Genomic DNA, 20,850 nt, shown 5'->3' with positions numbered 1-20,850 from the left:
ATCAAGAATTCTATGTTGCAATCAAAGTGTGTCCCTCATCTCAAGTTGATAATTCCTTTTATACACGTTTGTTGGGATTATCTTATCTTGATTGTTGAGTTGGTTAGGATCTCAATTTGATTCTGACGTTGAAGTTGTCGAGACTCATATTGTCTTTGAGGTCGTTGCGATATGAGGATCCATCTTGATCTCTGGATCGACTCTTCCTTGGGCCAAGAGTCTTCTCTCTCTGTGTCACTTGTCATGCTGAATTAATTAAAGCCTTGTGAGATAAGTTTTGTCCACGAGTCATAATTCCCAATTAATTTAACCTTGAAATGGGTAAGATCGAGATTACATGTCGAATGGTCATTGGTTGAATTATTATTTTATGGTAAGGATTTTTGTATTGGAATATTGAAACAATTGATATGAGAGGTATAGGGTCACCCTCATCATCCATTATTATGGAAAAGCTTGAATAAACAAATAAGTCCCTGAAATGGAGTCCCACAATCTCTTCTTATCAGCTTTTGTCTTTTATCTCATATCTTTGTGAAAAAAAAATAGAAGATTATAATTAATTAACTAAACAATCTTGTATTGACAAGATAATATTGGCAAGTTCACATGCTAAGTGACCTTAGATTAACCATAGTTAATTAACCAATTTGACTAGGCTTAGTTATTGGGTTAAGTTAATTAATTACTACTTGAAGCCATTTTTCACTTTATATGGTGTGGCATGCATTATTGGGGACAAGGCAACTAGTTGGCTTGTTTAACAGCAACACAACACACAAGTAATTATAATAGTGTAGAGAAAATTCAACAAACCACATATGTAATCACATTAATTGAAATAAAACTTGAATGCAAACACAAGCATGATTCATGTGTGCTTGTCTCCTTGGCGTGCATGAACAAGTAATTAAAACATGTTAGCTAGTGTGTAAGAATTTTACCCAACACATGTGAAAATATTGTCCAATACACTACATCATACAAATACAAACTTGCCATTTGAACATCCGAGATATGAACATAAACTAAAATCGTACAGAAGTTTCCCACTTGACTACAAGGTAAGTTGGGTCAAAACTCAGGACGTGATTATAAGAATATTGCTTCCAGTGAGAATCATACTCTAGACTTTTTTGAATCCATACGACTTGACCTAGAGAGATTCACGACTAGATTGTTATAAAACTCCCATTTAAATCCTCCAAATATTACACACAAAAAAAAGACCATTCCAAATTTCCAATCATAATCAAAGCCAAAGCATAGACAATGACATGTCATGTTCACATCTTTTTAATCACATTGTTTTTGTAGTCAATTCTGCAAATGTGGTGGCATTTGAGTGCAGCAATGGTAAGAAAACATGTTTTATTTTAAGTAATATAATGATTTCTCTTCTCCTAATGAGTTGAATTTGAGAGTTTCCTTGTCACGCCAGTTAACTGTTAACTTCCCCCATTGAAAATATATGTGGTGGAGGAATGAGATTCTGCGTATACGCCAAGGCATTTATCTGTAGACCCCTTCAAAGGTTATTCTTTTATTCATTTCCTACAGTCTTGGTGTGCATTCATGGTTAATCAGAGGAACACGCTTTGTCTTGGAAGTGGAGAGAGATACATCAATCCAAATCCTACCTTTTTGGGATTCTGAACAAGCCCTGCAATTCCAATATATGCAGCATATACACACACACATATATTTATCATACTTTCTTGTTTCACAAAGCTGTGAATGTTGATAGAACTTGGAAAATAAAACTTTCAATGTGCAAGCTCAAAACACTAATTGCAGGTTTCAATGGAATTGAAAATGCACAGAAATCTGGAAGGAGGACCAACAAGATTTCACCACTTTAACCATGACAATGAAAACAAGCCATTCTTGCAAAGAAAAGGCATTATTTTTCTGTTTTACATGATACAAAGAAGCAATGAATCAGATTTACATTATCGCTTAGGCTAAAGCTACATGAGAGCCTCAGAAATCATATTGATTCCACTATTTGTGTGCCATGGCAAAGACTGCATAACTAGAACCATAGAGATTCTCCATTCATGAGATGCAGTCTGGTTCAAATAAATTTGCAAAGCTTGATAATTCCTAGGAACCTTTGCCTAGAAGCTTACAGAACCAATAACTCAACGTTACCTCTCAGATTGTGGTTATATTACTATGATTCTCAAAAGTGGATCACTCAATTCTGACTTGCTGGGTATCTTCTTCAGTATGCTTCTTTTCCGCAGAGGCAACTCTAGTGAGTGCTTCAATGGCTTCCTGATGTGAAGATGACATGTAAATGAGTAATACTGCAGAGGGTTTTTATGAACAAATGATGCAAATGTTTGCTTAAGCTTCAAAGCATATCTTGAATATACCTTTCCTTCGCTGTCATAGGACGGAGGCTGATCTGTCCTATTGAACTCATGATTAGCAGAAATATCACTGTTTTCCATCCCCGACATGGAAGTTTTTGTCCGACCTTCGTTTGAATCCTGAGAAGATAAATCACCATTCACAGATCATACATTAGAGGAATCTTGGGTCAAGGACAAAGAATGGAAATTTTCACTCTTTTCTTCAACTGCGGCATATCCTACCACACCAGCCCCATTTTCCCTGCCAAGTAATTTGACTTCTCTCCCTTGCACCTCATCTGCCGTTTGATTTGCTTTAGCACCCTTTTCAGCTTGTTTCTTCTCTTCCTCTCTTTGTTTTCTTCTCCTTGCCTCTTGCTCCTTTAGCTGTTTAAATCTGTGAAAATATCAACAGAATTAGATTACAAACGACTATGACTTTTTCAATAAATAAATTACATAATGAAAACTCTTGACCTTTCACCAGGATGAGGCCCTTCGGAAGTTAGCTTCTCTACTTGTCCTGCTTTACTTTGGGTTGAGTTTAATTCAGGTGGAGACTTCTGAAGCTGTTGTTGTTCTTGCTCAATGACATCAGTACTTAACTGCGTCACAGGATTCTTTGCACCCCCTAATTTCTGAAGCCATACTTGTTGTGCAGTACTCAGTATGTTATTTGTGAGCCTGCAAGAACATCAAGGTAAATGAAGAAGATACAAGCATAATAAAAAGGAAAATGGAAAGAAAGAAATATACTTAAAATGTCTCAAACCAAAAGGTAAGATTCTCAGAAAATAGGGGGAAAAAAAAGGTGTTACATATGCTCACCAATAAAGGCTTAGACCAGAGGGAACTGAAAGAGCAAAATAACCAATCATCAAAGGAAGGATCTTCGTTAGTGCTTGAGAATTTTTCATGCTTGGATCATTACTCTGAAAGTAGTACAATATGTTAACTGATGTATAGAAAACAAGTACCAGCAACAAAAGGTTTTCTCAACATTACAAAGGTGGAGAGCTCAATCCACATGATGGCAGCACTGAATTTTGGTAGTTGAAAGAAGTCTGTGTCTAATAAGGTGTCCCCCCCCCCCCCCCTTGGATCTCTCAGGTATGGTCAGAAAGGCTCGAGTGTGTATCAATCTCTCCCTGAACATGTAAGGAATTCTCCTATTACAACTCTGCACAAAAATTCTAAGGCAAGGACCTCTTTAAATAGAGGTTTACAACCATTGTTTATGGAAACATTAGGATTCCTAAACCTAAACGAGAACAACATAATGACTTAAAAAATACCTAACTAAAAGGGAAACCTTCTCCACAACGGATTCCTTGACTCTTCAAAAAATGTAATCTAAAGGAAATCCTCTCCTAATAAGGATTCATACAAAACGTAATGTAAAGGAAATCTTATATTAAGGTGTCTTTTCACAGAGAGCTTGGAAAAAGGGAACTTGATTGAGATTTAAGATGAAACCGGACTATAACACAACAGAAATATGCAGAACTTAGACAGTGTGCAGAAGAATATAATACCAGGACTCAGGTAATTACCGCAACAATATTAGAAACAGAATCTACCACTCGTTGATTGCATATAGCTGACCAAATTAATGACTTAAGAGTACACTCTTTATATGTGTTTGTGTATACATATTTTGGACTTAAAGAAAAGTAATTTTATATTGGATAATACAATATATTTTAAACCTTCTTAGCTTCCATATTTATGGTAGTTACAATGTCAATATCAGGTAATTAGTTTTCTGACAACACGAGTAAATTACTCTTCTGAAGGCACTGGAGCATAATATAGCTGAAATATTTTCACAAATTGATGTGTATGGTGTCCAAGACTAGAAAAATACGTTTCAGTTCAGGTTCCAGACTTGCTACAAAGCTAAGATACAACAGCTTGATATCATAGCCAACTTCATGATCTAATGAAGAAATAAGTTTTTAGAGCTGAGCAGCCAAGCAAATCTATGCTCTGACATGACTGACCTGTGATGATTGCATGATTTGGACAGAGATGTATTGTGCAGCAACCAGCAGCACAGGCAAGACGAGATATGCTAAAGTATCAGACCATCCAAGTGGTGGATGACCATCCTGCATAAACATTCGAGTAACCAGAGCTACTTTTAGTATATTCAAGATAAATAGCAACCAAAATTCAGGGGAAGAAAGAATAAAAAATTTAGTATAATGCAATGTAAAAAGATGAATATAGTCTCCTTCATGCAATTCAGGTGCAAATTTGGAATACACACACAAACAAAGAGAATAATAAAGTACATTTCATTTTGTATGACTTAAGTGGAAAAAACTTTCCATGCAGTTCTAACACTAACAACAACAAGAACTCAAGAAGGAGATTTAGATGAAGATTTATAGCTTGTACACTATCTGACTTAGTTTTGATGCAAATAACTTAAGATCGGGACTCTGAAATTCACATTAAGGCACTCAAAAGGATGGGAGGAGCAAGGGAATGAGTTTAAATTTAAATAAGCCACATACAACAAATGGGAAAAGCCAAGAAATGCCACTGCCACTTTGACGTGAAGCGATTGTGGTTGGACCAGCGAGGGAGGGTATCCAAAAAAAGCCTTCTGTCAGGAGCCCCTAAGTAACCAAGAGCACACAATTACAGTGTGTGAGATAATTACTTGAGATAATTACTCACATAAATAGAACAAAAAGAAAATTAACGGATCAATGCAAAATATGTCACAAAAAACAAACTGACATAAAGAATAAGGGAAAAGGGAGCACACTACCTCATCAGCTACATTTGATAGGGCTCTATATAGACCAATCCATACAGGTATTGTGGCTAGTGTAGGCAGGCATCCTATTAGAAACAAACTAAAGACGTCAAAAATAATATTAATTTATCAATAGAAAGGGGAAAAAAAAAAAAGAACCACATGAAATGGATATTAAAACAAAGACAGAAACTCTGGGAACTAAATTCATGAGAACCATGACAAGGTTGTGCTACAGCCAAAATTATCACATGGTATGGGTGAAAAGAGCATCATAGCCGGGGCCATAAGAACCACAAAGATCCCAAATGGCTCACTAAGAGTTTTCAAATTATCTGAAGTCCAGACTCCATCCTAGTGTACTCAAGCCAGGTACACATACCAAGACCCAAAAAATACGGCTCACTAAGAGTTTTCAAATTAAGTCCAGACTCCATCCTAGTGTACTCAAGCCAGGTGCACATACCAAAACCCAAAAAATACAGAGCCTCTCATGAAAATATTAATCTATTACACTAACAAAGAAAAGTGGATGGATATGGTATTAAAGGAAAAGTATTAGCAAAAGCTTTTTGGGTTGACATTTTCAATGAAAATCTTCTTGTGTAACCACATACATGCAAACTGGTGGTTCAAAATTCATGATGGGGAAGAAAGAAAACCACAAATGAACCCTACAAAAACTTTATCTAGAATATAAATTTTTCAGTGACTAATAAATAATCAGTAGCAGTAAACCAAATTCAGGTGCAGCATATATACCAGCAAAGGGGTTTATGCCAGCTAGTTTATACAATCGAGCAGTTTCAAGTTGAATTTTCTCCTGCAGGCAATAGCATCATCAATTCCAGTTCACAAATACGACAGAATGTGTTGTGAGCTTAGTCTACAGAATGAGAAGATATTTGGCAGTTGTAACTGTATGGCACCCCCTCGGAGCCTGCCCTTGTTAATTCCATTTATTATTTACCATTCAAAAGAAGAAAGGTATGTTTCACAATTTGCAAAAACGATTATGAACCAGTATTTGTGGTAAAATCCTTTCTCACAACAAGATAAATCTAATCACAATCCCAAGGAAACTAAATCAAATTATATCTTTTCCTGCATGCAACATTCCGTACCACCTATTCGGCAGCTGGAGTTATAACACATAAAAACTGAGAGAACTTTCACCTGATCTCCAGCATACCGTTGCTGAATAGCCTTCACTTGAGGCTGAAAGGACCGCATAGCCATTGCAGATTCTACCTGTGTAGGTTAAACCCCGTATCAGTGTATCACTAACTACAACATCAACATCAATAGTGTTCCCAATGGAATATTCCAACCCATAAAACTGATTTAGCAAAATTCCAACAATTAAAACACACACCAATAAGCATTTACGAATCAAGGAATCAAACTTAAAAAAGAAATTTTGAAAAAAAAAGGACCTGTTTCTTGGTCAGAGGAAATGTTGCAGCCTTTACAAGAACAGTGAGCATAATTATAGCAAACCCATAAGCATATGGGACATGTAAGGTAGAAAGCCCATCCTTTAGCACCTGAAATTGGACACAGAACCAAAAAATTCAATCAATTAACTCAACTAGTACAACTACACACCTCAAAAAAAAAAAAAAAAAAATCGGAACCACCCAAAAAACAAGCACCTTCAGAACACTCTCCATGTAATAGGTGATACCAGAAAACCAATCGTTGTTCTGTTTGGTGGTAGCATTAACAGTATCCGTCGTTGAAACAGCTACATCTGCAATCGTGTAGAGGATGCTCTCAGCTCTGCCAAACAACTCCTTAATCGCACCCTCAGCTCCATCCGGGTCGGGTAGCATGCCCGGCATGAACCCCGAACGCGCCACGTGGAGCGACCCTCGAAGAGACGGCCTGTGGTCGGAAATTCCAGAAAACTGAGTCCGATGAAGGAGAGAGTACGAGGTTCCTGTCCGGTTCGGGAAAGGAGAGAGTACTATGTTTGGTTGTAATGATAAAAAGGTGAACATTTTTGTTCAATTAATTAAAAACCCTAATTTTTTTCAGAAACTAAAGAGCTCTTCACGAGTTCTGGGAGTTGCTTATGTCTAGAGGCGGTAATAGATGAGGAAGAAGAAGTGGAAATTATTTTAATAAATAAATAAAAATATCTTGCCTTTAAGGAAAATGTTTTCTCCCAATTTCTAACCCTCATTTTACATCCGTTGAACATTTAGGAGACCCTATTTTTTTTTTTTTTTGTGAAATTTAAACTCTTTTGAGTATTTAGGAGACCTTAAATTTTTGTTTATCATAAATATTTCCCCTGTCACATAAATTGAGAGTTAAATGGATCAATATTTAAGGTTATGAGAAATGTTACAGTCAAAATCATATATGTGTATGATCAATATTTGAGGGTATCGAGTATTATCCTGTGTATAAACTCAAGCCTAAAGATCTCTGTATAATTCACGTTGGGGCTAGATAACCAAGCTCACTATATACAGAGGGAAAAAAAAAAAAAAAAAAAAAACTATAGTTCTACTTCTAATCATTGACTAGAGTTAATTTAGCCAAAGATTTAAGCAATTCTTGCCTTGGTGGTGGTCTTGTTGAATAATCGAAGCAAAGACAATAAGACCAAATACGGCCCATCAAAAAAAATTGGGCTTGCTAAATTCCTCCTCAGCTTGGTCCAGTTAGTCCACATATATTATCATATCTGAGCCCATTTGACTGATACAGCCTTACTTTGAGAGGATACTGGGCCTCAGCACTGCAGTGAACCCAGTTAAATAATCTCACTACTTTTGTAGACAGGGATTATTTACAAAACTGATGAAAATTCTATGTTATCTTCACTATTTATTTATTTTTTAAACAGAGAATGGGACTTGAACCCTGGTCTCAAAGATGATGTTCACTATCTAATCTATATATATTTCTTCACTATCTAATCCATATTCTGAATTTAATCAGTGAGAGGAATTCCAAAATGTGTTGATAGCTAACTGTAGAGTCAAGTTAAAAAAGGCAGTGATAAGAAACTCTGAAGTGGGGTATGGATTATGGAATTTGAGGTCCATATCTCACCATTTCCAGTCTGTGGATAAGAGAACAATCCAGTGAACAAATTTTCATTGGACCAAATTTTCCTGACTTGGCTTTAATCCACTCTCCATTTTTCTCTCTCACACAATACTCTTGAAGCTCCATCAGAAGAAACTTCTAAGCTTACAGAACTAACCAGTCATAGATGGCAGCAACTATGGCTACAACAATGGCAATCCTGCACGCAAAGTGTTCGACGATTTGCTCTTCCAAAAACAGCAATCCCACCAAGCCATTCTCAAAACCCACTTCACTTCTCTCCCTTCAGAACCTCCCAAAGGGCCTAACCATCTCAAAACCAACTGATCAGCTCCAATCATCATCATCTTCCCTTGCTGGAGCTGCAATTGCTGGCGCAATATTTTCCAGCTTGAGCTCATGTGACGCGGCCTTTGCAGCCCAACAAATCGCTGAGATTGCTGAAGGAGACAACCGTGGGATTGCTCTGTTGCTACCAATTATCCCAGCGATTGCGTGGGTTCTGTTCAATATTCTTCAACCAGCACTGAACCAGATCAGCCGCATGAGGAGCACAAAGGGGGTTCTAATTGGGGTTGGGCTTGGTGGTTTAGCTGGTTTAATGGGAACACCAGATGCATCTGCTGGTGAAATTGCTATGATTGCTGATGGTGCCACCAGTGACAACAGAGGTCAGCTGCTGCTTTTCGTTGTAACACCTGCGATTCTGTGGGTTTTGTACAACATTCTGCAACCTGCTTTGAACCAGATCAACAGGATGAGGTCTGAGTGATTTGGGTTTGGTTATGATAGTGCAAATTAAGTCACTTGTAATTGAAAAAAAAAGAAGAAAAAACCTTATTATAATGAAGCCTCTACTGCTCTTTTTTGGTCTATGATGATATATGTATTTTGATTGCAATACGGCATCGCTACATATTCCTAACAAATTCGATCATAATCAGCCAAACAAATTCAGTCATAATCAATCATGTCATATCATGTAATTAGATAATGTAATAACGTACTTTAATGTAATTAGATAATGTAATACTGTTATAACTGGTTATAGAAGAAATTGTTAGGGATACAAAAAAGAGTTTTCCAATGCAATAAGACTAATTTCAGCAGGTAGATTCATTGTTTGTTTGAATTCAGCATATTTGTATGCAACCTGTAGTTTTATTTTCTGGACACTGAAACAACCTAATAGTAAAGACGAAATATATATAGAGGTGTCAAAATTCTGTCCGGTCTAAAAGATCGAATTTGTCCGAACCGGATTAAACTAAAATTTGACTTAAGTTATGTGTCTGAAATTTGGATTCAAACACAGACATCTTGTCTAGACCATAACAACCCAGATTAGGTTATAACATGACTTACTAGTCCGAATTTAAACCAATCAAAATTAAGATTCGAATATATAAATATTTCATAAACACGTACTGTTGTCGGACCCAAAATAACTCGAAAGTGATTTTTTTTTCTCACCCCAAAATAGAGACAAGATGCCAATGTGGGCTCCGCCCTTCGTTCCAAGCATATCAATATCTCAATTCCTTTTCTCAACGAAAGAACATGATCAAGTCGGTAAAGTAATCATACTTTGCACTTTTACTTTTACTAATAATTACTATTTTATTTATTGCGTTTTCCTTTTGTTCGAACTAATCCATTCATATTCAACTCTTAGTTGCTTAAATTACACCAATTACAGTATAAAAGTATGAATAAACACATCAATAGTAAGTATTTAGTAGGAACCAACTCCTACCCTAATGGTTGTAGGTTGGATTTTAACCAAACTCTGTACATAGAATGTCCATGTGCTTGGGAGTATAAACGATCCAAGCGTTCGTCGAGTTCGGCTCGGCTCTTTAAAGCTCGTGAACTTGTTCATGAGCACATTCAAGCTCTTTTACTCGAAGTATCTCGAGCTCAAACATTAAGGCAATTAAACGAGCTGAACTCGAATAATAATTTTGAAACTTTTTAAAAGCTCGAATTAATTAAATACTTAAAAAAATGAACATGAACGCTCTTAAACTCAATCGACTCAATTGGTTTACACCCTTACGAGATGCGCTTGTTGTGACTTGTGAGCTATTACGCGATAATCCCAGTAATAAGCAAGATAGCAGTTCCCCATGATCCTTCGTGTTTACACATGTCAAGAACGTGTTAAGGGAACATGAGTTGAAGATCACCATGGTTACGATGAAGAGTATAAAAGGAGGAAGAAAAGAAGTCTACAATTATGCCGCGTCAAACACAAACTATGAGACTGCAAATCTTTACTGCTTTCTTAGGTAATGACTCCGATCACATATCTTTTCAATTAGCATGGTTCCGGCCAACTAGTTTCTAGCTTAGTCATTTACTTTCCAAGCCTATGCGGCTATGTTTATGATTTAGCTTGTAAACCATGTCCTAATACATTCTAGGTTGTATTCTCATTCAATGAAATTCTTGATGCATTCCAACAATGTGTTTTTTGTCATTTCATTTTAATAGAAGTTATTTCATTATGATGTTAGTATCATGTCTCCTCTTTTAGTTTTTCAGTTTGACACAAAATAAATTCTAAATCCTTTTCCTGGAAGGCAACATCGAACAAACATCTTTATATTTTTAGACTGCACACAATTGGTTTGGTGAACAAGTCAGATTTGATGCAACCCTTTCATCAAGAATCTTTGGAATGACAATAAATCCTGACACATTTGAACACACACATATCATCCATAACTCAAACGCTCGTCCGAAATTTGTACATCTTTTGTCCAACGCAAAAGATAATCAACACATTTTTGGAACACTTGGTATGGCTGAGTGTCTGAAGCAACTAGAATTGGAGATCTCATGTCCAACACAGAAGACGACCAACACCGTGTTAAGTCCACTTAGGTATCATCGGTTGGTGCATCACCAACCTCTCCATGTATGTTTACACTTTGTGCCACGCAATTCCATATTTTAACGTTAAAACTATCAATCAAATAATACAAAAAATTGTAATTACCGTGTTAACCCCACTATGGTATCATCGATATGTTGCAATCGCCAACAAAAACAAATACGTGATCATACATACATACAAACAAACGGCAATTCTCTCGCTCTTTCTTCTTTATTTTCTCTTCTTTTCTCACCATCCAATCACGTCTCTCTTTCATGCAAAAGAAAGCTACAGCTCTCTTTCATGCATTGCAGACATGATGAAATCAACACCTGCAAACCAAAAACCCTCCATAATCCGATACTTCCTCTCCTCTCTCCTCCTCTCTATCCCGTTCCTTCTCATCTTCTTCTCTCTCCGCAATCGAACCGCAACCACTGAACAACAACCGCCTGGTATCAGGATCCGACCCGGATACGCCTCCTACGATTCCTACATACAGCGACAACTCAACAAAACTCTTAATCCTAAGCTTCGAAAAATATGGACGACCCGTGATTGGGACCGCAAAATCCAAGTCTTCGCAGAATTCTTCCACGATTTGCAGAAGAGGAATCTCCTCTTCAACGATTCGAGATCGCTATGTATCGGCGCGCGAGTCGGGCAAGAGGTGGAGGCGTTGAGGCGGGTGGGAGTGTCCGACTCGGTGGGAATCGACCTGGTGCCCTACCCGCCGCTCGTGATCAAAGGCGACTTCCATCACCAGCCGTTCGAAGACGAGACTTTCGATTTCGAGTTCTCGAACGTGTTTGACCACGCGCTTTACCCGCACAAGTTTGTTGGGGAGATCGAGCGGACGTTGAAGCCAGGCGGAGTGTGTGTATTACATGTGGCTTTATCTAGACGATCTGATAAGTACTCGGCAAACGATCTGTTTAGTGTGGAACCTCTTGTGGAGATGTTCAAGGAATCGGAGATGATTCATAGCAGGAAGGTTGACGGGTTCGGGTTGGATACGGAGGTTGTGTTTAGAAAGAAGAACAACAATAGTGCGATCCAACGGTCGTGATCATTTTCAAAATTCTATTTTTTTAAAATTTTAATTTATCAAATTTTGTTTTATTATAGAATACTAGTAATTTGTCTTTTAGTGCTCCTCAAACATTGCATGATACGCCTCTCTTTTTGTCAGAGAAGTCGTTACGCGTTTAAGCCGGCATGGCATTTGCATCCAACCGTTTTTACTTGATTCTTGACAAAACAATTGGAGAACCAAAATTTCATTTTTTATATATTAAAAAACAGAGATCTAAATTCACCCATTACATTAACACTCTGGGATCTACCGAAAGATCAAAGAATTTAGACCTATATCGAACGTCCAAAACGTAAATTTATATAATATCATTTTCGATTACTCAATTACTAAAGAAAGACTTGAGTGGAGATGGACATTCTTCATCTCCTTGATTTTACCTTAAGGAATTTAATTGTAAAGTTCAAAAAGCAGTTGCTTATTTTGAAAGATGGAGTCTACTAAAAGTATATTCCTCCCTTTTATTGAGATTGGGAAATCATAAAAATATTGCATTAAAATGACTTTTAGTTTAAAGTATGCAACCAACAAAGCTGGATCACACTGGAAATGGGTCCCATAAGATTAACATAAAGATTGGAGTACCAGAAGATACTTCTAACAATTAAAATAAGATTGGTCAGGTGGTTTGGGGACCAAAAACACCTAACCAGTTCCCTCCTGTACTCTCATGATCATTAGAAATAAAATTATCATAGGAAACCATGCACACTAACTCATTATGGATTGAATTCAAAGTTCAAACTACCATCCATAACACAATTACTTCAACATCATTCAAGAGAACACGACGCTCATTCCATTTTTTCTTGTTCAAAGAGGAAAACAAAGAATCTGGGGATGCCATATGCACCTATGCAGACTACGATTAAACCAAAATTTCCGCAAAAGGAAAAGCATTCATAGTTCAAAAAAGAAGGGAAAAGCGAGAAAGACATTGCAATTACAGGTTGGCCTGACTGTCTGGAACAAAATCAACCGGCTGGCTTTCAGAGTCAAATTGAGAAGCTGTTAACTTGGCCTTCTTGAATCCACTGGACCTTCTAAGGATGGCTTCAAAGGCCAAACCCTTTGCACCAGAAGAGCTGCTTCATTGAATGTAAAAAAAAAAAATATATATATATATATATATAGTTAAATACATGAAAGATGAAGTACAGAAAATATGAACGATGAAGTGCACTTGAGAAACAGTATTGTTCCCAGATAGATATTTAAGTGCAATGGATAGGATATACATAATCAGATTCAAACCTACATTTGGAATTTCAAATCCTCTATTCTCCAAGACACCCAACCTCTTTTTACCATGCTCGGCGATTGAAAACCACTCTTTCCATAAGAAAAATAAATAAATACATTGAATCTATCAGATAACTCATCTTTACAAATGAATAACCATGTTTTCTCCCTCTATGGAGTAGGCTTTTGCCAAATATGTGCAAGAACATGCCAAAAAGTTCTGACGAATGCAAAGTTCACCATAAATGAGATGAGATTTTGAAGTACGTCATCAACAAAATACTTTTGAAGAATTTAGCCTTAAAATGCTTTTAAAATATAAATATAACTTGCGAACAATAAACAGCGTAATATAACCAGAAAATGTCTAAACAGCACCTCAGTAAAAGGAATATATCTTACACCAGTGGTTTGATGATTTTTCCACTGTCTTCATTTCTGCCTGCACCATAAAATCACATAAAATATTTCAATTAAACACAATAAATTAGATCCTATACTAAGAGTAACTTTTAAAAAGAAGCAATAAACATGAGAATGACGCCAAATTTTTCATGGTTCAAAATATCTTGTGCATTGAATGAAATCTAACATCTATTAACCAGAGGATTCCAAAACAGAAAAGGGTCAAAACATTAGTTCCTCTTCAGACTTAAAGCAATAATTTTCCAAAAGAAAGAGAAAAAAAGAACCCGTTTTATAGACCTCAGATAAACAAAAAAGTCACTAAAGAGGAACAAACCAAGATTGAAAAAGTTACCCTCTATAACTGTTTTTACATAGGACATGGAATTTGATTTTGAAGCATCACTCTAACACATGAGATTCAAATACAATTATTTACAGAAGAATGGGTGACAGTTTTACAGCCTCCTTTTTCTCTTAAAAGTTAAAAGAATGTGCTTGTGACATGACAAAATACTCCTTATCAGCGATTAAGAAATAACTGATCCACATGACAACTTTTCAAATTACCTCTCAGCGCTTGGTTGGAATTGATTTCATCATCTGAGACTGAGTAGCCAGTTGATGAATTATCTGATGGTGTTCTAGTGCTGCCATCAGAATCATGACCTCCACCTTCCGAACTCGAATCAGTATCATCTTGGAATATTCCACCCGATGTAGCTAACAAACTCTTCTTATGCTCTGAGCTATTCACAATATGTCCAACTCTGTTACTTGAATCTTTCCTAAGAGCCACATGACGGTCAGCGGGTGGCTCACCTCCATTATCCCTTCTAGTACGGGCAGTTATCATCTTAGAATGTTTTAAGCTGGAAGTGGAAACAGCTTGAGATCCTCCCTTTTTGACTGAATAGCTACTGGTCCTAGAAGCATTGACAACAGCGGGCTTTTTAACTTCTTCTGGAATGTAATTTAGCTTATCAGACTTCTTAGATGGCAGTTCTCTTGCATCATTTTTTCCAGACTTTTCTGGAGACTTATTTTTCACGTGAAGTGGGAGTTTATCATACGCATCCTTCAACGAAGATCCGTGAGACAGAGTGATTCCAGAGTTCCCAGCTTGAGTTTTTAGTTGTTTCCCATTTACCTTTAAGGAACCCTGTGAATCAGGCGAAGGACCGTTAGAATGTGTATCCAACTTGTTTTTGTTCTTTTTAGATTTCAACTTATTTTCTCCTTTTGCTTTAGGCACCTTGCCAACAAACACCTCACTAGTAGCTTCATGTGCACAACTGTTATTTGCGGGATCACCATCAACAACAGCTTGAAGAGGCTTGTCTTTATTATTGTCTTCAAGAGAATGCAAAGAAACTTGAGAACCCTTAACAATCACGGCATTCATATATGTATCGTATTCGACATTCGATCCATTTAATTGATTCATAGAACCTGTCTCCACCAAATCAGTTGGCTTTGCCACATTAGTTGAAGGCATTGATCCCCTAGGACCAACATTCTCGTTCTCCTCCTGGTATTCAGGGAAACGTTTTTCACTAGATTTTCGTTTCTTCTTACTTTTCTTTCCGGATTTCTCATCCAGATTTTCTGAACTTACATGATTTTTGCTTATTTGCTTCACAGACTCCACCACACTTCGAATCTCGTCACCGGTGTCCTTATCAGTTACAGAATCATCAACATTTTCTGCATTTGATGCCAGTGGAGTTCTGCTTACTAAATCTCCAGTTGTTCTAGTCTTCTTCTTTTTCCTTGAAGATTTCCTCAGATCAACAGTTTCATTTGCGTCCAAAGATTTAGAAGTAACAACAACTGCCTCCTCAGTGTTCGGTTGAGCTCCACCAACCAAATCTTCGTTTTTACTATATCTCCTATTTTTCTTTGAAGATTTCTCAGGATCCACATTTTCATTAACATATAATGATTTATGAGGAAGAACTACATCCTTAGTGTTCATATCTTCTTTGGCACTGCAAGATGGTTCACTCGTCTCCGATGTCACTGCTTTACGATCATTATTCAGTAAAAGATCTCTTTCCCTTTCAACTCCACGAGTTTCATTCGTTCTGCATTCTTCACGATTGTTAATGATGACATGCTCAACCCCACCCCCCGTAACCTCAATGTCTTCCTTCAGATTATTGGGCAGATGATGATCTTTTGCATTTCCCATCCTCCCTACAGCAGATGCCGTGACTAGCTCAGTCATGCCTTGTTGGCTTTCCCCATTACATGCATCAGCATGAGCTGCACACATCGACATATTGAAAAAAAGTAAATCAATTAAAAGTTCGAAACAAAAGCAATCATATGGGGTTGAATGTGGATATGAAATGTCAGTTTAATAAATCAATCAACAAAAGATTCAACAATAACAATTCATTAAATAATGGTCGTCAATGTCACATGCTTCGTGCTTTATATTAGACAAAACATGTGCATATGAGGGACAAAAAAGTGTCTTATCAGACAAAGGGCATTATATGATCCACGTAGAAATTTTTAAACTACCTATCAGAGGTGAGTTGACATTAGCATTGCTCTCCCCATCTGATGCTGAATTATCTGATGGTGTTTTGGTGCTGGAATCTGAATCCTGACCTCCACCTTTATTATCAGAACTCCCTACACTATCATCTTTGAATATTGTACCTGAGGTAGCTAATAGGCTCTTCTGCTCTGAGCGAATTGCAATACCTTTAGCATTCTCGGCCTTAAATGATGATTCTTGGGGTAGGATGGTTCCAGAATTACCAGCAGGAGTTCTTAGTCCATTCCTTTGTTTCCCATTTAACTTCATTGAACTCTGACAATCAGTTGAGGGAGCTGGCCTCTCATTATCAAAATCCTCCACATCTGTTTGGAATTCAATAAGATCCTTTGCATTAGATCTTTTCTTCTTACTCTTCTTTCTTAATTTCTTGCCCAGAATTTCTGCATTTACCTGGTGCTCATTTACTTGCTGCACAGACTCCACCACACTTTTAATTACATCATCAATTCCACTATCAGTAGCCAAATCAGCAGTACTCAAAGATTTCTTTTCTGGTACTTTTTGAGCCACTATTGGGGGCACATTATTTTCGTTTTCCTTAGCTTTCTTACTAGAATGATCCGCAATCACAGCTTGATGAGGATCAATTAATGAAATGCCACTCGGGGAGCCTTTAAGATGCTCTGTGCCTGATGTGAGTAGAGATCCACCAACTGAATCTTTGTCTGCTCTAGAATTTCTTTTTTTCTTTGAAGATTTACCAGGAACTACGGTTTTCTTTACATTAAAAGATTTGGAAGTAAAGACTACTTCTTCAGTGTTCCTGACTTCTTCAGCCCCCGAAGTTGCTTCCACCTTCTCAGATAGCACTGCTTTACCATCATTGTTCTGCAATGGTTCTATTTGCTCTTCAATTCTATGAATGCTACTAGTTCTGCATTCTTGATGACCATTAGGAACGATGTTCTCACCCCCAGCGCTAGAAACTGCAGCGTCTTTCTTGGGATCATCTGGCTTCTGATGATCTTTTGAATTTTCAATTCTCCCAACTGCAGCTGCAATGGTTAGATCAGATGCACCTTGTTTGCTTTTCACATTGCCAACATCAGCACCTACAGAAAAGATCTTTTACGTAAGTAGCAAATATCTACTTGTCTCAACCATATTTTCCATCTACCTTCCAATCAACGCATTAAAAAGTAGAAACTAAAATAATCAATTGACAGAGGTGCACCAAGCTTACAAGGACGCAATACATATAGCCTCAAGAAGATTGCTACTAGAACACCAAAGCATTAAAGTAGAATAAATATTATCGACTTATTTAACGTTAAAGCAGATTGATAGGAATGGGACTCACCTGGTGATCGAAACACTTCACTAACTTCCTGGACAAAATCATGTTTCCTCTTCTTTCTAAGGGCCGTAGAAGTTTCAGAAGTCATTGCACCCTGTCCACGTTGTTCGGATTTTCTACTCAAATTGTTGGGATTGGTTTCCACCGCGACCCCCTTGTCTCGTCTGTCATCTTTCTCAGATGAAGGATCTACAGTGCTTTCTTTATTTTCATCATGTTTTTTGACCAAACTGGGTCTAGATTCCAGCGTATCATCAAATGATTTCCTGTGTTGTTCATCTCCTGGTGCAACTACCCCTTCATTAGGATCAGAAAACAAAGCTCTGTTTTTGTCGAGAGAATCTTCATCAACCTTTTTCTTCTTACTTTTACGACTTCTCTTTGCAACAGCAGTAGAGTGAGATGCATCTTCCAATGAATTATTACTTTGCTCATTGACGACAACCTCACATAGAACATTAGTCTTTTCGTTTGGAGTACCCAAAGTCTTACTGGTTTCAGAAGAAAAACTCATGCATTGTCCATCAGCAATATCTTTCTCAATCTGCATTCCATATGAAACGTCTCTACCTTTGTTGCCTAAGGGATTTTCTGTGATGACAACCTCTTGATGTGATGCGTTATCATAGGATGTGGAAGCAGAAGCATTACTCTCCTTTGGAGCATGGTCATGAAGCAGACTGTCAATTTTCTTTCTCACTCTACAATTTCTATTTGCAGAAGTTCCAGTTTTTGAAACACTTTCCAGTGCTCTATTGCTATGCTCCGCGTTAACCTCATTCCTGATGTCTTCATTCTGGCATCCAGTTTGTGATTCTGGAATTTCCTTTTCCTCACAAAATTGAAGGCATTTCTCTGGTTTATTGGGATCTGACCTAATGTTGTTGACAGAGGAAATTTTGCTCTGACTATCAACAATAGGCGCAGCTGCTGCCCCCACACCTTTTGGGACTTTCCCACGAGACTCACTAGTACCTACTTTCTGTTTCACATGTCGATTGCTATCAAGTTGTGGCAGTAATAAATCATCTGGATTGGCACACCTTTTAAGAAGACCATCAACCAGAATGTTATTCCCATCGGCCAAAGATTTATTCATAACGCCAATACAAGCAGCACTAGAATCAGGACACATGGAATGCTGGTTTTCACTGGGGCCCTCTACGCTAGAAGCATCGACATAAAGAAACCAATTTTTGTTGATACCCACAAAAGCACTTTTCACAAACATGGAATCAGATAGATGATAAAAATGCCCCCTGCGTTTTACCTAAGATGTTTACAGAATATTGTCAACGATGGACATAACCATAAAGGAAGAAGAACAGGTTTAAACTTTAAACTTCTAGATGAAGTCACAATGTCACATACCTTTATTGCTACGATCTTTATATCCCCTATGCTAGGAAAGCAGAGTGGGTGTTCATACAGTATTCTCTCTGCAAGGTCAATATCATAAAGACATCATTAACGAGAGAAAGTTATACACTATAGGAGACTTGTTAATATTTGCAGACCATAGTTTATGACTTTTTTGATTAAAAAAAATGGGAATTCATTATTGACCTCTTCAAAATTAATGCAAAACATGCAAACATAATATACGATAAAGAGCTTGTACGGCGCAGATTAAACATGTCAAACTATAGCAGCTATTTGATGTGAAAATAAGGGCCTATATTCACCAGCCAACCCTAAATGCATGGTGTATATACACAAACTAGCCCTGCTTAAACCCCAAAATTTTGAGATGCTTCATGATTCTCAATGAGTGTAGGAAAACATATCTCACCAGCAATAGCAGAGTCATCACTAATGGGAACAAAAGGCATAGAAGCTTTTGGCAATTGCCAAATAGGAAAAATTGGAGTGAACAACCAAAGGCATAGCTTGACATTGCTTGTGCTTATTGAAACTGCTTGTAGAAGCAACTTATAAAGGCTCATTCCATGAATGAATTTGACCTTGTAAATTTTAAGGCGTTTCTCCTAGTTCTCAAGGGGAATGGTGTTATGTAAAATTTTTACCAGGAGGATGAAATGCTACTTTTCCTAATTTTCAGGTAAGGGTATGCTTTAAAAGCTAGGGTTTTGCAACAAACTATCATCGAAATTGTAGAACAAACTTTTATAAGCAGCTTTCAATAAGAACAATAAACCCCAAACAATAAAGTACTCAAACACTAAGTCACTAACAAATAACAATACATTCATTGAAAGTATTACTCGAATTTGATTAAGAGTTCATTCTTTTAAGGCCTCAAGTTGAGGCAAATGGTTGACAGTGAGTGAAGTGCTGAATCTCTGAGGAAATATATCATCTCCAAAGCTGTATAAATTACTCCTCCACCTGCACAGCACAGAGACCAATGGCTCTGCTCTCTAGGGACTGGGGATTCTGCTTTTTGTTAGATAGTCGCTAATTTTATGTTTCCTTTTCTGTGACGAATCAAAAATTATATACAAGTTCGAAAAAACTTACAATGGAACTAGAAAGAACAAAAACAAAACACGAAATACTCAAGTTTCACGATTAAAAATAATAATAAGGACAGATATCTTCAGAAGGTATAAAATGAGATTATGCAAATTACTCTTGAGGTCGGAGACGGTTTCGTTCTGGGAGAAGATCATGGCCAAATGTGTGTTTAGACTGGTGTCTATAAACACCGAATTGTGAGTTGTCGAGGAATCGGATTCCGCGGCGGAACTCGGTCCCGTCGCCATTGAATTACTCACTCAGTGAGCGAGAGAACTAAACAAGCAGTCGAAGAAGTTTCAGAACGCGAGTTGATGAGAGAAACTGCGAGTCGCTCGGTCTCTGAGGGAAGAAAGCTCGGTGTGTAGGGGTTTTATATGTATGTGGTGTGGCGGCTTATGTTTATGTGACAGAATAGTCGAAACGACGAGGTTTTCCGACAACCCTCACCCGTATGGGCCTGGGCTCATCCTTTAGGATTGCCTAACAGCAATTGAATCTACGGATAGCCCAGCCCATTACAGGACCCAATTGCACCACAATTTCATGTACATCACTCTCCTCCACGTTGAAGCTTGCTTCTACGTGTCCTTTTTTTACATAAATTTTACGGACCATTCCATAAATTATTGATGATTTGGTTGATTTTTTCGGCTTTTCATTTGATTCTCACTAACATA

At 37.4% G+C, this 20,850-nt stretch overlaps 4 protein-coding genes across 8 annotated transcripts; 2 read left to right on the top strand and 2 right to left on the bottom strand.

Moving 5' to 3' along the window:
- Positions 1–1,226: 1,226 nt before the first annotated feature.
- Positions 1,227–7,247, bottom strand: LOC119999280 (ALBINO3-like protein 1, chloroplastic). Of its 2 annotated transcripts, XM_038846763.1 has the most exons (13): positions 6,786–7,247; positions 6,567–6,677; positions 6,307–6,381; positions 5,893–5,953; positions 5,143–5,216; positions 4,883–4,987; positions 4,364–4,471; positions 3,189–3,292; positions 2,838–3,044; positions 2,604–2,757; positions 2,382–2,498; positions 2,155–2,280; positions 1,227–1,663 (listed from the first exon to the last, which is right to left on the bottom strand). In XM_038846763.1, the coding sequence occupies exons 1-12, from the start codon at positions 7,131–7,133 to the stop codon at positions 2,197–2,199; spliced, it is 1,548 nt and encodes a 515-aa protein (XP_038702691.1). In that variant the 5' UTR covers positions 7,134–7,247; the 3' UTR covers positions 1,227–1,663; positions 2,155–2,196. The 2 variants fall into 2 exon arrangements, with proteins under 2 accessions (XP_038702691.1, XP_038702690.1); XM_038846762.1 differs by lacking the exon at positions 1,227–1,663 and having other exon boundaries at positions 1,829–2,280.
- A 904-nt stretch (positions 7,248–8,151) lies between these two features.
- On the top strand, positions 8,152–9,074 carry LOC120000531 (photosystem II core complex proteins psbY, chloroplastic-like). Its single transcript, XM_038848646.1, has one exon. The coding sequence runs from the start codon at positions 8,363–8,365 to the stop codon at positions 8,966–8,968; it is 606 nt and encodes a 201-aa protein (XP_038704574.1). The 5' UTR covers positions 8,152–8,362; the 3' UTR covers positions 8,969–9,074.
- A 2,081-nt stretch (positions 9,075–11,155) lies between these two features.
- On the top strand, positions 11,156–12,312 carry LOC120000407. The gene has a single exon (XM_038848486.1). It carries the CDS (start codon positions 11,394–11,396, stop codon positions 12,144–12,146), a length of 753 nt encoding a protein of 250 aa, XP_038704414.1. The 5' UTR covers positions 11,156–11,393; the 3' UTR covers positions 12,147–12,312.
- Positions 12,313–12,862: 550 nt separating this feature from the next.
- Positions 12,863–20,551, bottom strand: LOC119999613. 4 transcript variants are annotated; one of them, XM_038847284.1, is made up of 8 exons: positions 20,286–20,551; positions 19,064–19,131; positions 17,696–18,962; positions 16,353–17,447; positions 14,391–16,088; positions 13,818–13,857; positions 13,432–13,505; positions 13,118–13,258 (listed from the first exon to the last, which is right to left on the bottom strand). In XM_038847284.1, the coding sequence occupies exons 1-7, from the start codon at positions 20,416–20,418 to the stop codon at positions 13,478–13,480; spliced, it is 4,329 nt and encodes a 1,442-aa protein (XP_038703212.1). In that variant the 5' UTR covers positions 20,419–20,551; the 3' UTR covers positions 13,118–13,258; positions 13,432–13,477. The 4 variants fall into 4 exon arrangements, with proteins under 4 accessions (XP_038703210.1, XP_038703211.1, XP_038703212.1 ...); XM_038847282.1 differs by lacking the exon at positions 13,432–13,505 and having other exon boundaries at positions 12,863–13,261; positions 20,286–20,550; XM_038847283.1 differs by lacking the exon at positions 13,432–13,505 and having other exon boundaries at positions 12,863–13,258; positions 20,286–20,550.
- Positions 20,552–20,850: the final 299 nt, after the last annotated feature.

This window comes from Tripterygium wilfordii, chromosome 6 (genome assembly GCF_013401445.1).
Source record: "Tripterygium wilfordii isolate XIE 37 chromosome 6, ASM1340144v1, whole genome shotgun sequence".
NCBI classification, from domain to species: domain Eukaryota; kingdom Viridiplantae; phylum Streptophyta; class Magnoliopsida; order Celastrales; family Celastraceae; genus Tripterygium; species Tripterygium wilfordii.
This window is presented reverse-complemented; position numbering and strand designations above follow the sequence as displayed.

Excerpts from the sequence above, each read along its gene's own strand:
- LOC119999280 (XM_038846763.1), bottom strand. The coding sequence starts at position 7,133 with ATGTTCACCTTTTTATCATTACAACCAAACATAGTACTCTCTCCTTTC. Across the intron at positions 4,472-4,882 it reads CTTGGCTTTTCCCATTTGTT|GATGGTCATCCACCACTTGG; the intron begins GTATGTGGCTTA and ends ATGTTTATGCAG. Across the intron at positions 3,293-4,363 it reads AAATCATGCAATCATCACAG|AGTAATGATCCAAGCATGAA; the intron begins GTCAGTCATGTC and ends TACTACTTTCAG.
- LOC120000531 (XM_038848646.1), top strand. The coding sequence starts at position 8,363 with ATGGCAGCAACTATGGCTACAACAATGGCAATCCTGCACGCAAAGTGT.
- LOC120000407 (XM_038848486.1), top strand. The coding sequence starts at position 11,394 with ATGATGAAATCAACACCTGCAAACCAAAAACCCTCCATAATCCGATAC.
- LOC119999613 (XM_038847282.1), bottom strand. The coding sequence starts at position 20,418 with ATGGCGACGGGACCGAGTTCCGCCGCGGAATCCGATTCCTCGACAACT. Across the intron at positions 19,132-20,285 it reads AACCGTCTCCGACCTCAAGA|AGAGAATACTGTATGAACAC; the intron begins GTAATTTGCATA and ends TTGACCTTGCAG. Across the intron at positions 18,963-19,063 it reads TAAAGATCGTAGCAATAAAG|GTAAAACGCAGGGGGCATTT; the intron begins GTATGTGACATT and ends TAAACATCTTAG.